A 16,040-nucleotide genomic window follows, 5' to 3' on the forward strand; every position below is an offset into this window, starting at 1 on the left:
TCTCTCCCGTTCATTTGCTGAGATCCACAACACAAATGCCTTGGACGAAGTGTTGTTCAGCTGTGTCACTGCCAAGAGTCTCCTAATGCACTCAGTTGCCACAGATACAGGATGATTAGAGGCAATTTTCTGTATTAGCTGTTTTCACCATTAGGGACTGAATCCATGCATGTGATGCTCATTTTCTTCACACTACATGATTTTTGTGATTGTAATTGCATTAAATAGTTCAGATAAAACTATTCACTTCACTAAAGAAGTTGAAATTCCAGTATTGAAAAAAGTGAGTAACAGGTTTCCCTTTTTCTAAAACTATGAGTACTTCTGCAACAGATGTTGGTTGTAATTGCAGAGGATTTAATTTAAGTGATGCTGCAGAGATTGTGACATAAGCTTCCACAAAAGTGTAGAGGTTTAAAGCTTTATTGCTTTCAGCTTTGGCATCGGAGACGACTTAGCTGAAATGGTGAAAGGGTAAAGGGCATGAAGTATATTTGGAGGCCTTTTAATATAGTCATGACATTCAGCATGTTGCCCTTAGAAAGATGTGAGGGATAATTAGCAAAAAATGTTCAGGGTGGGGAAAACTGAGCCTTTTAATGGCTGTGCTGGAGTAAAATCTTGTAAACCAGATTTTAACAGTGACAGAGAAAGTCCATAAAAAAGGGGTGGGGTGAAGGAAAGAGTGACAGTGTTTAGTGGGGTGAAGATGGTAGAAAGACAACGATCATGATGCCGATGATTCGGCGCTGGCCCTCCCTCCCTCTGCTCATCTCGCTCTCTCGTGAGTTGCCATGGCAACCCCAGCCTTCCCCCTGAACCCATGTGAACAGAGCTACGGGATTAGTCCTGAAAGAGGACTCAAATGTCAACACAGCTCCAGGCGCTGCCACGTAGACCTGAAAGGGAACGGGGGGTGTCTTATTCTTTGCCACGGTCAAGTGACTGTGCAAGTGTGTCCACATGCCTTTAACTTGTGGGCCGCTTACTGGGTAAACTGGAAGATTATCTGATGGTTTGGCATATTTAATAGTGTATTGTAACCAGGAAAACAGTTTAGCAAATGGTCATTCATCAAATAAGAAAACAAACAGGTCACATGACAGATGCTAGATCTCTACAGTGTAAATGCACTGAACGTACATACATGTAGACTATACAAATACACAGTATTAACTTATTAAAGTAACTTCTATGTTGTGGAGTACAGCTTAGAAACTTGAGCTTTAGAACGGTCATCTTGGTTTTCTCTTTCGATATGTAAAACTAAAACAGAACAGAGAACCAATCACATGGCAGTAGCTCAGTGCATTTAGCCATGTAGTCATCATAGTCGAGATGACCTGCTGAAATTCAGATTGACCATCACAAGAAAGGTGATTGAAAGAAGATTAATAAGGTTGATGGTCTCATGAGTCGCTATTCCTGCTGTGGCATCCGGATGGTAGGGGCAGAAAGTGGTATGAACAACGTGGAGACATGGATCCATCCTGCCTTGTATCAATGGTTCAGGCTAGTGGTGCTGTGAAGGTGTGGGGGATATATTTTCTCGGCACACTTTTGGCTTCCTTAGTATCAGCCAAGCGTTGTTTGATCACCACAGAGGATTGTTTCTGACCATGTCCATCCCTTTATGACCAAAGTGTGCCCATCATTTAATGGCTGCTCCCAGCAAGAAGACAAAGCTCGAATCACCTGAAAATGGTTGCTTAAATAAGACAATGAGTTGGACTCAAATGGCCTCCACAGTCCCCACATCTCAGTAGCATAGTGCACATTTGAGATGTGGCGAATCGGGAGATTCACATCATAAATGTCCAATCAACTAGCCAGGTATAAAAATAAATGGCCAGTGACGATATTTCAGCTAACACAAACTTAATTAACAAGGGGGATCCTCAGATGCCTGCTAATTGTTTGCCAAGTAACATGCAAAAGAACAATTTCACACCAAATTTGGATCCCAAATTTAAGGTGTTGAAGGTACTGTTAGTGCAATTAACTGCGCAACAAGCCACATTATTTGTCAGCTAACTGCTAGGCTGAATGAGAATGAATGATAAAAGCTACCCATAAGATAATATTTTGTGTTACCAAACACATTTCTGGGTGATGTCAAAATTGCATTAGTCATTGCCGATCAAAGTTGTGGTAATATTTAATGCAGCTGTAGGTAAAGTTACTCTTATGTGAAAGCTTTAGGTGCAGAGTATGCTGCCCATCCATCATAATCTGCCTGTGCGTCCATGTGACGTGTAAATAGCAAAGTATGTAAAACAACTTAACATGTGAGCTTTCTTTTTATATTTTTACTGTCCCGGCTGATTTAAAAATGCTAAAATAATATTTTCTGCTATTTAAAGTCAAATGAGTTTTGCTAACATAATAAAAAAAATAACATTAAACTTAAAATTTTGTGCCACAGAAGCATTTTCTGCTTTACATTTTGCCCGTCTCTCTGTGGGGTTTGATGATTTTGTTGTTATGATGGATTCACGTGTCCTGTGTTGTTATGCTTTTCTGACATACCTTATTAATCAGTGTGCCCTAATAATGGCATCGTGCTTTTGTACACACAGCTGCAGTGGAGGCGTGTGTCCTTCATGGGCTGAAGCGGCGAGCGGCAGGCTTTCTACGTAGCAACAAGATCGCGGCACTCTTCACCAAGGTGGGGAAAAGCTTTCCCCCAGCTGAGGAGCTGTGCAGGAAGGCCCAGGAGCTCGAGCAGATCATTGAGACAAAGTGCGAGACGCACACATCACAGCTCATATCACACATCACAGCAGACTTCAAAGCTTGCACCAAAGCCTGTTTGTTGTTCCAGCGAAAGCACTGAAAACAAATGACTGTCTCTCTGAAGGGCTGGGGTTTATTTTTATGATGAAAAGCTTCTAAATAATTCATGTTTATAGGCATTTTTATTCATGAGTTACTTATGCCACTGTATTTGTTTTATGCAGATTGGGTTTTGCTTCAGGAGTTTTAAAAACACGTCTACTTCCTAAAATTATAACTCTTTCCCTTCTGCAGACGAAGTCAAAGCTTGCAAAGTCAAGACAGCATTCGCAAGATGCCCCGACTGCCCAGCCTCAGCCCGCCTGTAGTCAAGAACCTGTGGATACGGACGGCTCTTTTTGAGAAGGTGCTAGACAAGATTGTCCTCTACCTGGTGGAGAACAGCAGGTAATTTGAGATGGGAAACAGCATCTTGTCCAAATGAGTTACAAGATTTCTGTCTTCCCGCATAATTCCCCTTTCATATTTGTCTTTCAGTAAATACTACGAAAAAGAGGCTGTTCTCATGGACCCTGTAGATGGACCCATCCTCGCATCTCTGTTGGGTAATTATACCAACAGTGGTGGTTTAATATCATTTACATGAAGATTTAAAATTATGACCTAGGGAAAAGTAGGCAGAACAAGGACGTTATGTTATCCTGCCCTTTTTTACAAGACCATTTCTTATATTTACTCATTGTCCAAGCAAGGAAACTGTTCTTTGCTCTTTATATTCTGTCAACTTGTCCTCGTGACCAAATGCTAAACTGCTGAGACGTTAACCTGTTGACATCTGCTGTGCAGCAACACAGGCATAGTCCCGCAGTTGTTTCCCACCAGTGAACAGTGAAAATTGTTTTCACTGGAGGCAGAAGTGCTCCCTGTCTCTATCAATATGCTTGCATGCTTGTCCCCTTATCCCCAACCAAGAGAGTCCAAGTATCAATCCAAGGGGCCTTGAACTGAATAACAAGACAGGACAGCAGCAAAAAAAAAAACGTTTCTGCCATTTTATTTTTGTTTTATTACTTTTTTTCAGTTGATTTTTGCTTGACAGGTCCGAGACAATATACACACTCTAGACAAGAAGGCTTGTATTGAGGGATTGCAAGGAACTTCATACTTTCCAGTGATAGATTAATAAATAGATTAATAAATTCAGTTCAGTCTTTCCCAGCAACTTGAGTCTGTTAATCGTATCAACAGGATCAGCTTTCTGGGATTTCCTTACCTGGATGATTGGACATGCATGAAGTCACTCTTCTGTCTTTTATTTATTACACAATGTGTTTAATGATTGATTTTCATAGAGATTGTTGCTTACATAACAAAACTGTTCAACAGTTGGACCTTGTGCATTGGAATACACAAAGATGAAGACAGCTGACCACTTCTGGACAGACCCGTCTGCTGACGAGTTAGTACAACGACATCGTATCCACGGTGGCCTCTGCAGGCAGGATTCTCCTACTAAGAGGCCCGCGCTGTGTGTAAGTGTTATTTGTTGTTTGTCATTTGTTGAGTCTCTGTGGACTATGATGTTTACAGATGACATTGTGATCCATGGTGAGAGTAGGGTTCAGGTGGAAGAGAGCTTGGAAAGGTGGAGGTATGCTCTGGAGAGAAGAACAATGAATGTCAGTAGAGGCGTGTGTGAGTGAGACAGTGAAGGTGGATGAGTTTAAATATCCAGGGACAACCATCCAAAGCAACTGACAATGGACCAGACAGGTGAAGAAGACAGTGGACAGAGGTGGAGTGGATGGAGACGAGTATCAGGAGTGATTTGTGACAAAAGTATGGTTTTCAGACGATAGCACTGACAAAGTCAGGGGGCTGAGCTGTAGGTGGTAGAGCTGAAGATGTTGAGATCCATCCTGGTCATGAGAACATCAGAGGGGTGAGCAGATTGAGCAGCTTAAAGACAAAGTTGAGAGCAAGGCTGAGATGGTGTTTACATGTGCAGAGGAGGAATGGTGGACAAACAGAAGTTGAATATCAAGCTTCCAGGCAGGAGGAAAACAGAAGATTTATGGATGGAGTGAAGGAGGACATATAGAGGGATCATCTGACAGAGGAGGATGTTAGGGATAGGGGGAGATGGAGGCAGGTGAGCTGCTGTGGTGCCCCCTAAAGAAACCAGACAAAATATTGTCAGGGAGTTAGGCTGTTTATTGCGATGACTCAGATCAGTGAAATTCATAAATTTATTTGATTTTGGGAATAGTGGGTTTAAATGATCTCTATAATCAGTATTATGGATTATCTGTATGGCCTTTTTTTTGCAGTATTGATAAGTATAGCTCCAGACCTCTGCACAGTAATTCAAACATGCTAAAACCAGTGGAGAGTAGAGAACATGGAGTGGTTTGTGGTCCAGTTCACTCAGTACTGAAATGCTTCTTGAGCCTTTGTTATGTATATGTCATGTATGAGATTTCCAGGTGTTTTTATCCTCTATTGTCAATCCAAGGAACGTATTTTCATGAAGTCTTTCCATTTCCACTCCATCTATAAGCGTCTGCACTTGTGTATTTCTTTTACAGCTCCCAAAGAACATAAATGTAAGTTTTACTTAGATTTCATGATCATTTGTTCCTGTCAAACTACATTTTCTGCTGCAAATTTCTAAAGTAAACATATCCAAAACAATAAAAGCTGTATTTTTCAGCAGATGTGAAAGCAGAGTTAGTTTCAGGCTTCTTTTGTTTTTTCTCTGCACATGTATAGTGTCCATTTATGCTGAGATATGAGCTGATATTAGCTTCGGCAGACTATCAGTTCCGTCCCCTTCTGAGATGCTGTTTATCTGTCTGGAGGCCTCGCTAAGATTGCTGCAATGAGTGGAGCTCAGTGTGTCCCAGGAGAAAGAACAGAGTGTATTGCAGACAATCACATTTATTTAGTTGCCAAGTTAAGAGCGAACCAGGTCAACTTGGCCTGTCCTGTACGCCGCAGTGCTTACGGATGCGTTTGTGTGCTCCAAGCAAAATCAGACTGGTTTTTGACATCGGGAACGACTGAAACTGCATTGGTGCACATGAATGAATAAATGTAAGTCATGAGTTTTTGATCTGATTTTATATATTTTGTGTGTGTGTGTGTGTGTGTGTGTCTAGATCCAGAAGCGGCACTCCAGCAGCAGCATGGATGAGCGCCCCTCCCCCTCACCATCAGCTCGTGAATATGTGGAGTCGCTGCATCAGAACAACAGGGCGACACTACTGTTTGGCAAGAACAACGTGCTCGTACAACCGGTAACCGTCTCTGTTCACTTCAGCATTTATATAGCTGTGAGATAAAGTCTTTAAAACCTGACGTACATCCTGTTACATTGACGTCCTGGATAAAAGCTGCTCTACATATTATGTTGTCATCAAAGCGCTCTAGCAGATTTTTTTCTCACATCACTGTGATATAATGTGAATGCACACATCTTCCCTTCCTTCTTTTTTTTTGTCTTTTTCACACAAAACTAATAAATGCTTTGCTTTTATGTGTTATCAGGGTAAACTGTGGATAAAATTTGCATTATTTATTACATTTATTTATTATTACCTACAAACATAACCTCAGTTGAATCCCTGTGGCTCTTTCAGAGGGACGATATGGAGGCTATTCCAGGTTACCTGTCTCTGCACCAGACTGCTGAACTCATGACACTAAAGTGGACGCCCAATCAGCTCATGAACGGCTCTGTGGGAGACTTGGAGTATGAACGCAGGTGCAAATTTACCTATCTGTAAAAATCATTATGTAAAATGTTGGAAATACTTTTATAATACCAACTTCTATAGTAACACATGCTTTAATATGTCATTATAATTATTTTAACTATAGTAACTATTATAAAAAAGCAATAATTTTGTATAGGTGTAGTTAAATAATTATAGATCTGTTTATAAAAACATATATATTAAAATAACATGAATCTGTGTATTAGATAGGCATATTTATTTATAGCATATATCTGTATTAGATTGTGAACAGATATATAAGATGAGCTGGGTAGGAATTAATACTCCTTTTCAAACAGGAAATGTTCAACATTTGGTTTGGTTTCTTTTCTCGTGTGAAGAGGATAACTTTCAATGACTTCATGTTTATTTGTTCTTCATGTGTATTAAAACTTGTTACTTATATATTTAAAAAAAAGATTTGATTGATTGATCTTAGCATGTAAATTGCCTCCACACAGACGTGTAAGCAGCACATTATTTCTTCTCCGCTGCGTTGTTTGTCTAACACTTGGCTGTTACTGAATAATGCAGTGTGTTTGTGCGCTGCTCAAGGGCTCACTGAATAAATGGTGCTGATCTGATGAGGCTGATATTCACACACCGGCATCCAGCAGATGGTTTATTGACTGAGACACTGTAAAAGACACCTGTCGAACTCGTAAATCATGTCATACCTGTGAGGTGTTTTCTCTCTCCAAATGAATTGATTGTTCCAACTACTTTTTTCTGGCAGCTGTAAAATAATGGATTTACATAAATATTTACAATGGGTTTGTGTGTCGCTGTTATCTAGTATTGTGGTTAGACTAGTCTGGGTCACAGCATTTTGTCTCCATATTTTTCAGCGTTTACTGGGACTATGCCATGACAATCCCTCTAGAGGAGATAGTTTATTTGCATTGTCATCAGCAAGGTGGGTGAAATTGTATCACTACTGTAACTCTGGGTTTGCAGGTTATTACTGTTGATCTGTTACATCTGCTGTTTACCTTGTAGTGGACAGTGGGGGGACGGCAGTGCTGGTCAGTCAAGACGGGATCCAAAGACCTCCACTTCGCTTCCCTAAAGGAGGTCATTTGCTCCAGTTCCTCTCCTGCCTTGAGAATGGCCTCCTTCCCCACGGCCAGCTTGATCCTCCACTCTGGTTGCAGAGGGGAAAGGTCAGCACGGAGGGCTCTCCCACAGCACGCATCATTTATTCTAGTGTTCTTCCACACAAAAGAGCTAGGGTGTGCTTCAGTCTCCTCTGATCAATAAATCAATAAAGAAAAGACATCTGGATGTGAAAGAAATGGATGCACAGCCTCTTTAAAGCATTGTGTGGAGAGATACTGGTGAAGGAGTGTGGATTAGTGTCTGCTTAGACCTTGAATGGCTTTGTTAATGTTTCTTTAACTGAACTGAAGAAAGAGAACCACCCACGCATGTTCAGCCACTATTAATAGGCTTAATCATACAGACACTAAACAGGTTCATCTTCACAGGGGTGGCTTTTCTGGGCTTTAGCGGTTCAGCATATTTGTCATTGCCATTAGTTATTTTTCTTGTTGCAGGGAAAGGTGTTTCCTAAGCTACGAAAGAGGGTTCCTCAGGGATCTGGATCCTCAGACTCGGTCTCCGATAAGGAGGAGGACGAGGCCACGGACTATGTCTTCCGAATCCTCTTTCCAAACAGTCAGTCAGAGTTTGGTGAGTCATCAGACATAAGCAGGGCCCAGGGGCTTCTCCCTGCCTTTGCATTTTGATAAAAATGTTGCCGATTGTTTGTTACAGTGACTGTAACTCATCCTCCCCGTCTGACTTCATCCCTGTCCTTCCAACCGATTGGAAAGTGCCCTACCAAAGCAGGGCCCCTGGTCGTACCCAGGCAGTCCTGCAGCTGTCCTGAAGAATCCCCCTCACTCACAGGAAGCAGCTGTAACACTGTCACACTTTGGCTCGTCTGTCCATCTGTCAGCTTTGCCTTGCTTTAATTCCTTGCGTCTAATATCCTCCTGCCCTGTCCTGTGCCTCAGGAAATGTTTATTGGTGTGCCGTGTCAATAAAGCCACAATGCTTCACACCTCTTTTACTGCACCACGACACAATAGCCTTTAATCAGGCGAACAGTGGACAACTAATCAAACATGGCAACCGAATTGAGAAAGGCGCTTGCTTAATTGAACTTCCTCCCTATATTAATGTAATCAAACACGATGGCTTCATTCCTCACGATTATCATAGTATCGTAAATGCTTCTGTTTGTGCGCCTTTTCTTTGCTCTTACAGGAATCGAGCATAAGCAGGTCACTAGTGATCAGCATAATTGTGTTTCAGCAAAAATATTGCAAAGTGCAAATATAACTGTTCTCGAAAGCCTCAGCAGTATGCTGCTCTAAAGGGATTATGATGGCACGTGTTTGTGTGCATGCTGCAGTGACTCCTCCAGATCTGATGGATCCGGGAGCTAAGATGTGGCATCCCACTCTCAGGAAGTCCTCGTGTTCCTCCTGCTCTCAGGGGAGCTTCTCTGAAGCGGCGACACCCAAGGGGTGCAACCATGAGAGGTGAGAGATAAAACACGCCCCAAGATAGACAGAGCTGTGTTACGACCGGGGAACTGTGAAGCTCCTGAAGGCTGCTGCGATTCACCTGACGCACCTGACAACCTCTGCAATACAGAGGAAACCGGGGATGGAAGCAAGATACAAGAACCCAGCAATTACCCAGAAGACAATTGTGTGACATTTACCTCAGTGAAATGAGAACGTGTTGGGAGAATTGGTGATAAGCTGTGCAGATAAAATGGTAGAGAGCTGTGGAAAGAAGACAGGCTGCTGGCTAATTTGTTCTATATGGCAGCATAACAGTTTATCATTTTATAAAAGGTCAGCCCCGACACAGTAATGAACTCTACATTAGATAGAGGATTATCATATATTCGAGAGAATATGAATTACCTGCACTTAATAATTGGTCTAATGATAGTGTATAGCTGTCTGTGTTTTCTCTGCATACTAATGTGGGTTGTGTCTTTCTGCAGGACTCCTCTGAAGCTGCTATGTGACAACATGAAGTATCAGATCATCTCCAGGGCATTTTATGGCTGTATGTAAATGCTTAATGCTGCAGTCACACTAGGGAAAAAGATGGTTGCATGACGATGTTGACTTCAATTTTTTCACATCTTTTGTGGGCGAATTTTGTGTTCGGTATGTCTATACATTACACAACAGGTTTGGATCTTACAATTCTGAATTTCATGTCGCTTTTTTGCATCGCACTCGGTGCGTAATGACCTTCACTCATAAATCAGCAGAAATCACAAATTCATATGAGAAAACTACTCACTGAATCAGTCTACGATTGTTAGGACACAGCTTGCCTCCTACGCGGTGACCTGTGCAATCACTTTGCAATTAAAAGCTGCAAGCTCAACCTCTGGGCATCGCCGCAAGTCTTTGCAGCCGGTCACTAACAGCAAAGAAACGAAATGCGTTCACCGGTCAACCACTGATTGTTCCTCATCACAGCGAGGTTGCCGTCCTATTTTTACTCTACTGTGACTGAGCCGTAGTGTATACCCTGAAAAATCCCTTCACATTCAATTTGAAAACATATTTTATGGCGTGCTTTAGCTTCTTCAATAACAAACTGCATTGTCAACCAGGGCTGGCATACTGCCGTCACCTTTCTACAGTGCGTACGCACCTCTCAGCTCTCGTAAATCACACCATTGTGGCGCCCGACGTGCCCTGTGCCGCCTCCGGAGGCCTCACCGCAGACGTGTGGCAGACTTTCCTCAAAGACTGCACAGTAAGCACCTCTGACATCCCCTTACTGCAACACAAACTTAATATTACCTTTTTTCTGTTCACACACACAAGCAGCATCCCCCATCACTCAGTCAGTCTTCATATTAATATCAATCCTCTCCTAAAAAGTGGTTCACACTATTAGTCTCTCGACAGTGTGCATGACAGGCGACTAATGGCTCTATAAATCTCAAACTTATTTTTAACATTGTTATATTTGCTGGAGTCAAAGAGAGTCTGAATTAAAAATAAAAGAATAGTTTATTAGCCAAGCACTGCAAACTGGATTGTTCTTAATAAACCAGTTGACACTGAAGTAACTATTTCAGCACCAGCAGCCTGTGACCTGTGTTGTTTTGAAGCAGTGATGAACTATTTACATATGCAGTTAATCAACTGCCTGTCTTGTTTCTTTAGGCCTACAAGGAGCAGGAGCTGCTGCGCCTGGTGTACTTTGGTGGTGTGGAGCCATCACTGAGGAAAGAGGTGTGGCCTTTCCTGCTGGGTCATTACCAGTTTGGTATGTCAGAGGCTGAGAGAAAGGAGGTTTGTAGTTTCTATGCTTATGGTTTTGAACCAGAAGCCTTTTCCACCTAAACACTGATCCTTCATCCTTTACTTTTTCATGCAGGTGGATGATCAGGTCAGAGTGTGCTACCAGCAGACCATGGGGGAGTGGCTCAGCTGTGAGGAGATTGTCCGCCAGCGAGAGAAGGAGCAGCACGCTGCGGCTTTGGCGAAGTGCTCCTCAGGTGCAAGCATGGACAGTTACAGTCAGAAGATTAAGCATCACGATTCAACTGTGAGCAATGAGGTAAAACAGCAACGCGTACACATGCAGACTCAAAGGAAAAACACAGTAACCTTCGGTGTAGACCAGTGTATGTTGTGACCAAAACTAGTAATTCATCCAGGTACAATGACAGAGAAGATGGAGAATTAAACATTAATGCCAATTTTACACTTTGGAGCTTGAATTGTGCTTTTTTTATACTCTTTTTCCCACACATGCCTTTTATTCTCTGATCACAGTCCTCCCAGAGCTCAGACAGGCAGAGTTTGGCTCGCCTGCAGAGTGATTCCAGCAGCAGCACACAGGTATCACAAACTCAGCAATATTTGGATGTCAAATTAGTCTTTTGGTCTTTTAAAGATGGTGAAGATAATGTTGCATTTCTATCATCCATTTCTGTCGCTCTGTCCGTTTGATCTCAGCATTTTGAACCAAAACTCCTCACTGCTACCTTCTCTCCTGCTAGTTCTTTACATCCTCCCAACCCTTCCCCTGGAGTAGCCTGCTTCCCTTTGGCTTGTTCTTTCAGGTGTTTGAGTCTGTAGAGGAGGTGGACCAGATTGAGATGGAGCCCAAGAATGGAGAAACCAAACAGGTGCCTAAGCTGCCCAACGGAGCTCTGCAGAACGGGACGAGCTCTCCTGACTCTGGACATCCTTCCTCTCGCAACTTCTCCATCACCTCTGGCCTGTCGGACGGCTCCTTCAGCACAGAGGACAGCGCTGCACAAGATACAACCCCGAGACCTGCAGCTGTCCCTCAGGCATCACAGAGCTCTGTCAAGCCTGCAGGAGGAGAGAGCGAAGGTCAGTCATTGGAAAAGGACGGCCAGGTGCAAGGTGAAGTGAAGGACAAAAGGGTGGAGAAAGAGAAAGCCTCCGATGTGACCAAAACTTCAAAACATGCTGCAGAAACAGGTGATAAAATAGACACGAAAAAGACGAGTTTAAAGCCTGAAATGAAAGATAATATCGAGGAGTCACAAGCTGTTAAAGCAGCGGGGACAAAGCTTGAAGATAAAAGCCTCGATAGGAACATTAAAGGTAACCAATCTTTAGAGACACTAGAAGCGGCAAAAGCATTGAAACCCGAAGAAGCGAATGTGGAAAAGATGGAGGAAGTGGACGAATCAAAGACGAGTAAAGAGGTTTTAGTGACAGGAGGGAAAGAGAAAATATTCAAAGGTCCCGGGGCTCCTGAAGTGGAAAATCTCACTCTCTCAGCAGACACCAGAGTGGTGAAAGCAAGAGAAGCCTACAGTGCCACTCAGAAAGATGAGCCTCACATCATGACTGAGTCAGATGAGTCTCCCTCAGCCATAGAAATGGAGGAGATCCCCAAAGCCAAAGTTTCCATGGTGCCTTGGAGCAGGAAAGGACATTGTGAAACCTCGTCTTCCTCTGAGAACTCGCCCCCTCACGTAGAGCTCAGGCAGAAGGAGGAACAAAGAAAGCTCAGTCCAGAGGGCACAGAGTCCAACCTGTCGGAGCCGGAGATGGAGAGCCTTTACCCTCCCTTTGACTCTCTGGCTGCATCTGAAAACACAAAGAACCAAGTGACCTCTCAAGTGTCAACTGGGAGTCCTTTCTCTGTATGACAATATGATATGAAATTAATTTACATTAAATAAACTCAAATGACCGTAACTATGTTTTAAACATAAGTATCATTTCATCTATTTCAGCAAGAACTTTTGGACCTGTATACACTGAATCTGCACCGCATTGAAAAGGACGTCCAGCGCTGTGATAGAAACTACTGGTACTTTACTCCTGCCAACCTGGAGAAACTACGCAACATCATGTGCAGGTAAAACACCGAGAGCAACACTCAAGGGTAATAAAAGGAAAATGGAAAGGAAACGTGAGTTTCTCGTCATTATTGGCTGTTAAGATTTGACAAAATCTTGAAAAAAGTGATGTCATTCGTTAAGCATTTTACTCCTGAAGAGAGCTCTTGCGGTGAAAAAGATATAGAAGAAGAATGGAGGATTTGTCTCTGTTTAGGCTTAAATAAACTACATAAATGCTCTATAAACGTCATATATATAACTGTGATCATATTTAAACACCGTGAAAAGATGAACACCAATAAGACAAAGCAGTGGGCAGTTCTTTTTTTCAAGAGCTGAATGACTCACTCAGATTCAATTGACAGCTTCCTTTGTCAATTTTCCGACACAATAACGCTACGAAGCCAGGAATACAAGTGATCACAACACTAAGATGTAACCCAAGGAAAGAAAATCCAACAGTGCAGCAGAAATGACTTTGATCTGAAATGTTTTTATAGCCAGTTGAGCTAACAGGCTACACATTCTTTCTCTCTCCAGTTGCATTTTCTAGTTTTTATGTCTGCTTCTATTGTACATGCCTAACTTTTTTTTCCTTTCTTGTAACTAGTTGAAAATAAGAAAACACACAAAAAAGACGTTTTCTTAAACAGCAGATTACGTCTTTATTTTCTTTATGCCTTCACTCACGATGAGCCACTCATCTACACCTTTCTAAGCCCTTCTTATACAAAATATATATTTATATATATATATATATATATATACAGTTTTAGCAGCCCTAATTACAAAGAATAACACGTTTTGGAGAAAGAACATACAGTACTGTGCGAAAGTCTTGAGTCACACATCATTTCTTTATATTTTGCTCCAAAGAAGCCAGAACTTTTTTTTGAGCAACAGTTAAATATTTTTGTGTTTTGGGGGGTTTTTTCTATGTTTTTTTTTTTTTTTTCTTTACTCGTTAAGATCCTTAACACTAACCTAATATCAATCAATACATGCAGAGGAGGTCAGGAGAGAGGTAGAACAATGAGTGTCTACAGCCTTCTGTAAAACAAGGTAGAAGGGCTTTTCATAGTTGGGCCAGTGGTGCTGGAATTATGAAATTATGAAAAACTGATGGAATCATGATCACAGAAAAGTACCATCAGTTTGTAATTCACCAAAAAAATACCAACTGGAAAGTATTTGATTTGCAGTGGCTTCATTTTTCATCATGACAGTGATCCGAAGCATACTGAATATGAGCATACTGAAAACAGAATAAAAGGCAGCAAACATCCAAAGAAAAGCTTGAATGTCTTCTAAGAAGCCTGGAGAACTATTCCTGAAAACTACTTTAAAAATTACAACACAGGTTGCCTAAGAGAGTTCAGGCTATGCTGAAGAATAATGCTGTCCAGCGAGCTTGTAAGAACTGTGCAAACCCTGTTTTTATTCCATATGCTGTATTTCCACATTTCAATAAATCTCCGCCTTTTCCCCAATTTCCGAGAAAAATATATGATCAAGTCTTTTGCAGAGTAGTTGTCCTAAAAACGGTGATTATTATATGTTACAACTTGAGTGTGGAAACAGCTGTTGACATTAGTGCAGCTCAGAGAGAAAAGCAGCCAAGTGGAGTCAAGTTCACTTCTCTTGGTTGTATATTCACAGCTATATCTGGAGGCACCTTGACATCGGTTACGTGCAGGGAATGTGCGACCTGCTGGCTCCACTTCTAGTCATTCTGGATGATGGTGAGTCAACACACTGAGTCATTATTTATTTTCCCTCCTCTTTGACACTTGGTGTATTTTTACAGTATTTGATGTAACAGCAGAGAAGAGTTTGCCCACTCGATTTTTTCACTCCCGCTTCCTCTCTCTGTCCTGTCAGAGGCCATGGCTTTCAGCTGTTTCACTGAACTCATGAAGAGAATGAATCAAAACTTTCCACACGGAGGAGCTATGGACACTCACTTTGCAAACATGCGCTCACTAATCCAGGTCACACAGCATCTACAAACCCCCATTTCTTCTTCACGTTTTTCTCACACAATTGCTGTCTTAATTTTATTTATAATTATTTAATTTACTTTGACCGTCTCTCGGTATAGATCCTGGATTGTGAGCTGTTTGAGCTAATGCACCAGAATGGAGACTACACCCACTTCTATTTCTGCTACCGCTGGTTTCTCCTAGACTTCAAGCGAGGTAAAGTGACAGCATAGCCTGACACAGTTTGCACCAATTAGAGAAGATTCCTCTCTTTAAGCCTTGCTTGTGGATAAAATACCAAACAATCTGCCAGCTTGTTAGCAGCAGATTCAGCTGGAGGAGATTTTGCATGAATGATCGTTAAATGTTCTGGATTTACGATTCACAGTACTTTAGAATGAGGGTTTGCCCTAGTTTAGCCGTACTTTCTATTATCGTATTTGCTGTATCTGTATCGTCTCCTCTATCCACTGAAAGCTCCACGAACTCACCTCCCACCCAAACCTCCGAACGCCGCTGCAGTTCAGCTTTTGTTTGGGCGCTTTGTCTTGCAGAGCTGGTCTATGATGACGTGTTTGCAGTCTGGGAAACCATCTGGGCAGCAAAGCATGTCTCTTCCAGTCACTTTGTCCTCTTCATTGCACTGGCGCTGGTGGAGGTGTACAGGGACATCATCCTGGAGAATAACATGGACTTCACTGACATCATTAAGTTCTTCAACGGTAAAGCCTTGAAGCTGAAGTTCACATATACATTACTGTGCAAGACTATTTGGCACAATAAAACAAGAACAAGTTTCAAAACCAACATTAATCTAGTAACTATCTGGTTTAATGAGGTTTTATATTAACATTATGCTACTCTGATTACATTACTCTGTTTTGCCTTGTTCTAATACTGCAGATAGATTTTTTTTTTTTTTATCCTCCAGACAGTGAAACTTCCATTTCTGTCAGTGTAAAGACATTAAATTAAACATTTAATCCCTGAGATGTCTTAATATATGAAAAAGAACTCCAATTTCAACATTTAGTGTTTCTACATGATAAATGTGTAAAATTACAGAAAAGCCTCCAGTAGCTTATTTCCCAGCCTGTCCTATAATTATGAAATATAAAGTTTTTATTGTCATCAGCCCGTCGGGCACGCAGTCATTGCAGT

At 41.8% G+C, this 16,040-nt stretch overlaps 1 protein-coding gene across 2 annotated transcripts in view; it reads left to right on the forward strand.

The window, feature by feature from the left end:
• Positions 1-16,040, forward strand: part of sgsm1a (small G protein signaling modulator 1a) — a 36,968-nt gene that overhangs the window by 17,630 nt on the left and 3,298 nt on the right. Inside the window, exons 4-25 of one of the 2 annotated variants that reach the window (XM_085475362.1) lie at positions 2,580-2,742; positions 3,031-3,183; positions 3,274-3,341; positions 4,123-4,268; positions 5,898-6,035; positions 6,378-6,502; positions 7,364-7,431; positions 7,515-7,678; positions 8,072-8,207; positions 8,292-8,435; positions 8,935-9,064; positions 9,541-9,605; positions 10,168-10,313; positions 10,730-10,858; positions 10,944-11,126; positions 11,345-11,410; positions 11,635-12,696; positions 12,790-12,914; positions 14,557-14,639; positions 14,779-14,888; positions 14,999-15,095; positions 15,434-15,601. In XM_085475362.1, the coding sequence (XP_085331488.1) occupies positions 2,580-2,742; positions 3,031-3,183; positions 3,274-3,341; positions 4,123-4,268; positions 5,898-6,035; positions 6,378-6,502; positions 7,364-7,431; positions 7,515-7,678; positions 8,072-8,207; positions 8,292-8,435; positions 8,935-9,064; positions 9,541-9,605; positions 10,168-10,313; positions 10,730-10,858; positions 10,944-11,126; positions 11,345-11,410; positions 11,635-12,696; positions 12,790-12,914; positions 14,557-14,639; positions 14,779-14,888; positions 14,999-15,095; positions 15,434-15,601 (3,669 nt within the window). The remainder of the gene's footprint in view (positions 1-2,579; positions 2,743-3,030; positions 3,184-3,273; positions 3,342-4,122; positions 4,269-5,897; positions 6,036-6,377; positions 6,503-7,363; positions 7,432-7,514; positions 7,679-8,071; positions 8,208-8,291; positions 8,436-8,934; positions 9,065-9,540; positions 9,606-10,167; positions 10,314-10,729; positions 10,859-10,943; positions 11,127-11,344; positions 11,411-11,634; positions 12,697-12,789; positions 12,915-14,556; positions 14,640-14,778; positions 14,889-14,998; positions 15,096-15,433; positions 15,602-16,040) is intronic. The other variant, XM_085475363.1, reaches the window with a different exon arrangement.

The sequence above is a fragment of the Copadichromis virginalis genome, linkage group LG12 (genome assembly GCF_057382275.1).
Source record: "Copadichromis virginalis isolate Kocher_CV1m ecotype Utaka linkage group LG12, C_Virginalis_male_GT1.1, whole genome shotgun sequence".
NCBI classification, from domain to species: Eukaryota; Metazoa; Chordata; class Actinopteri; order Cichliformes; family Cichlidae; genus Copadichromis; species Copadichromis virginalis.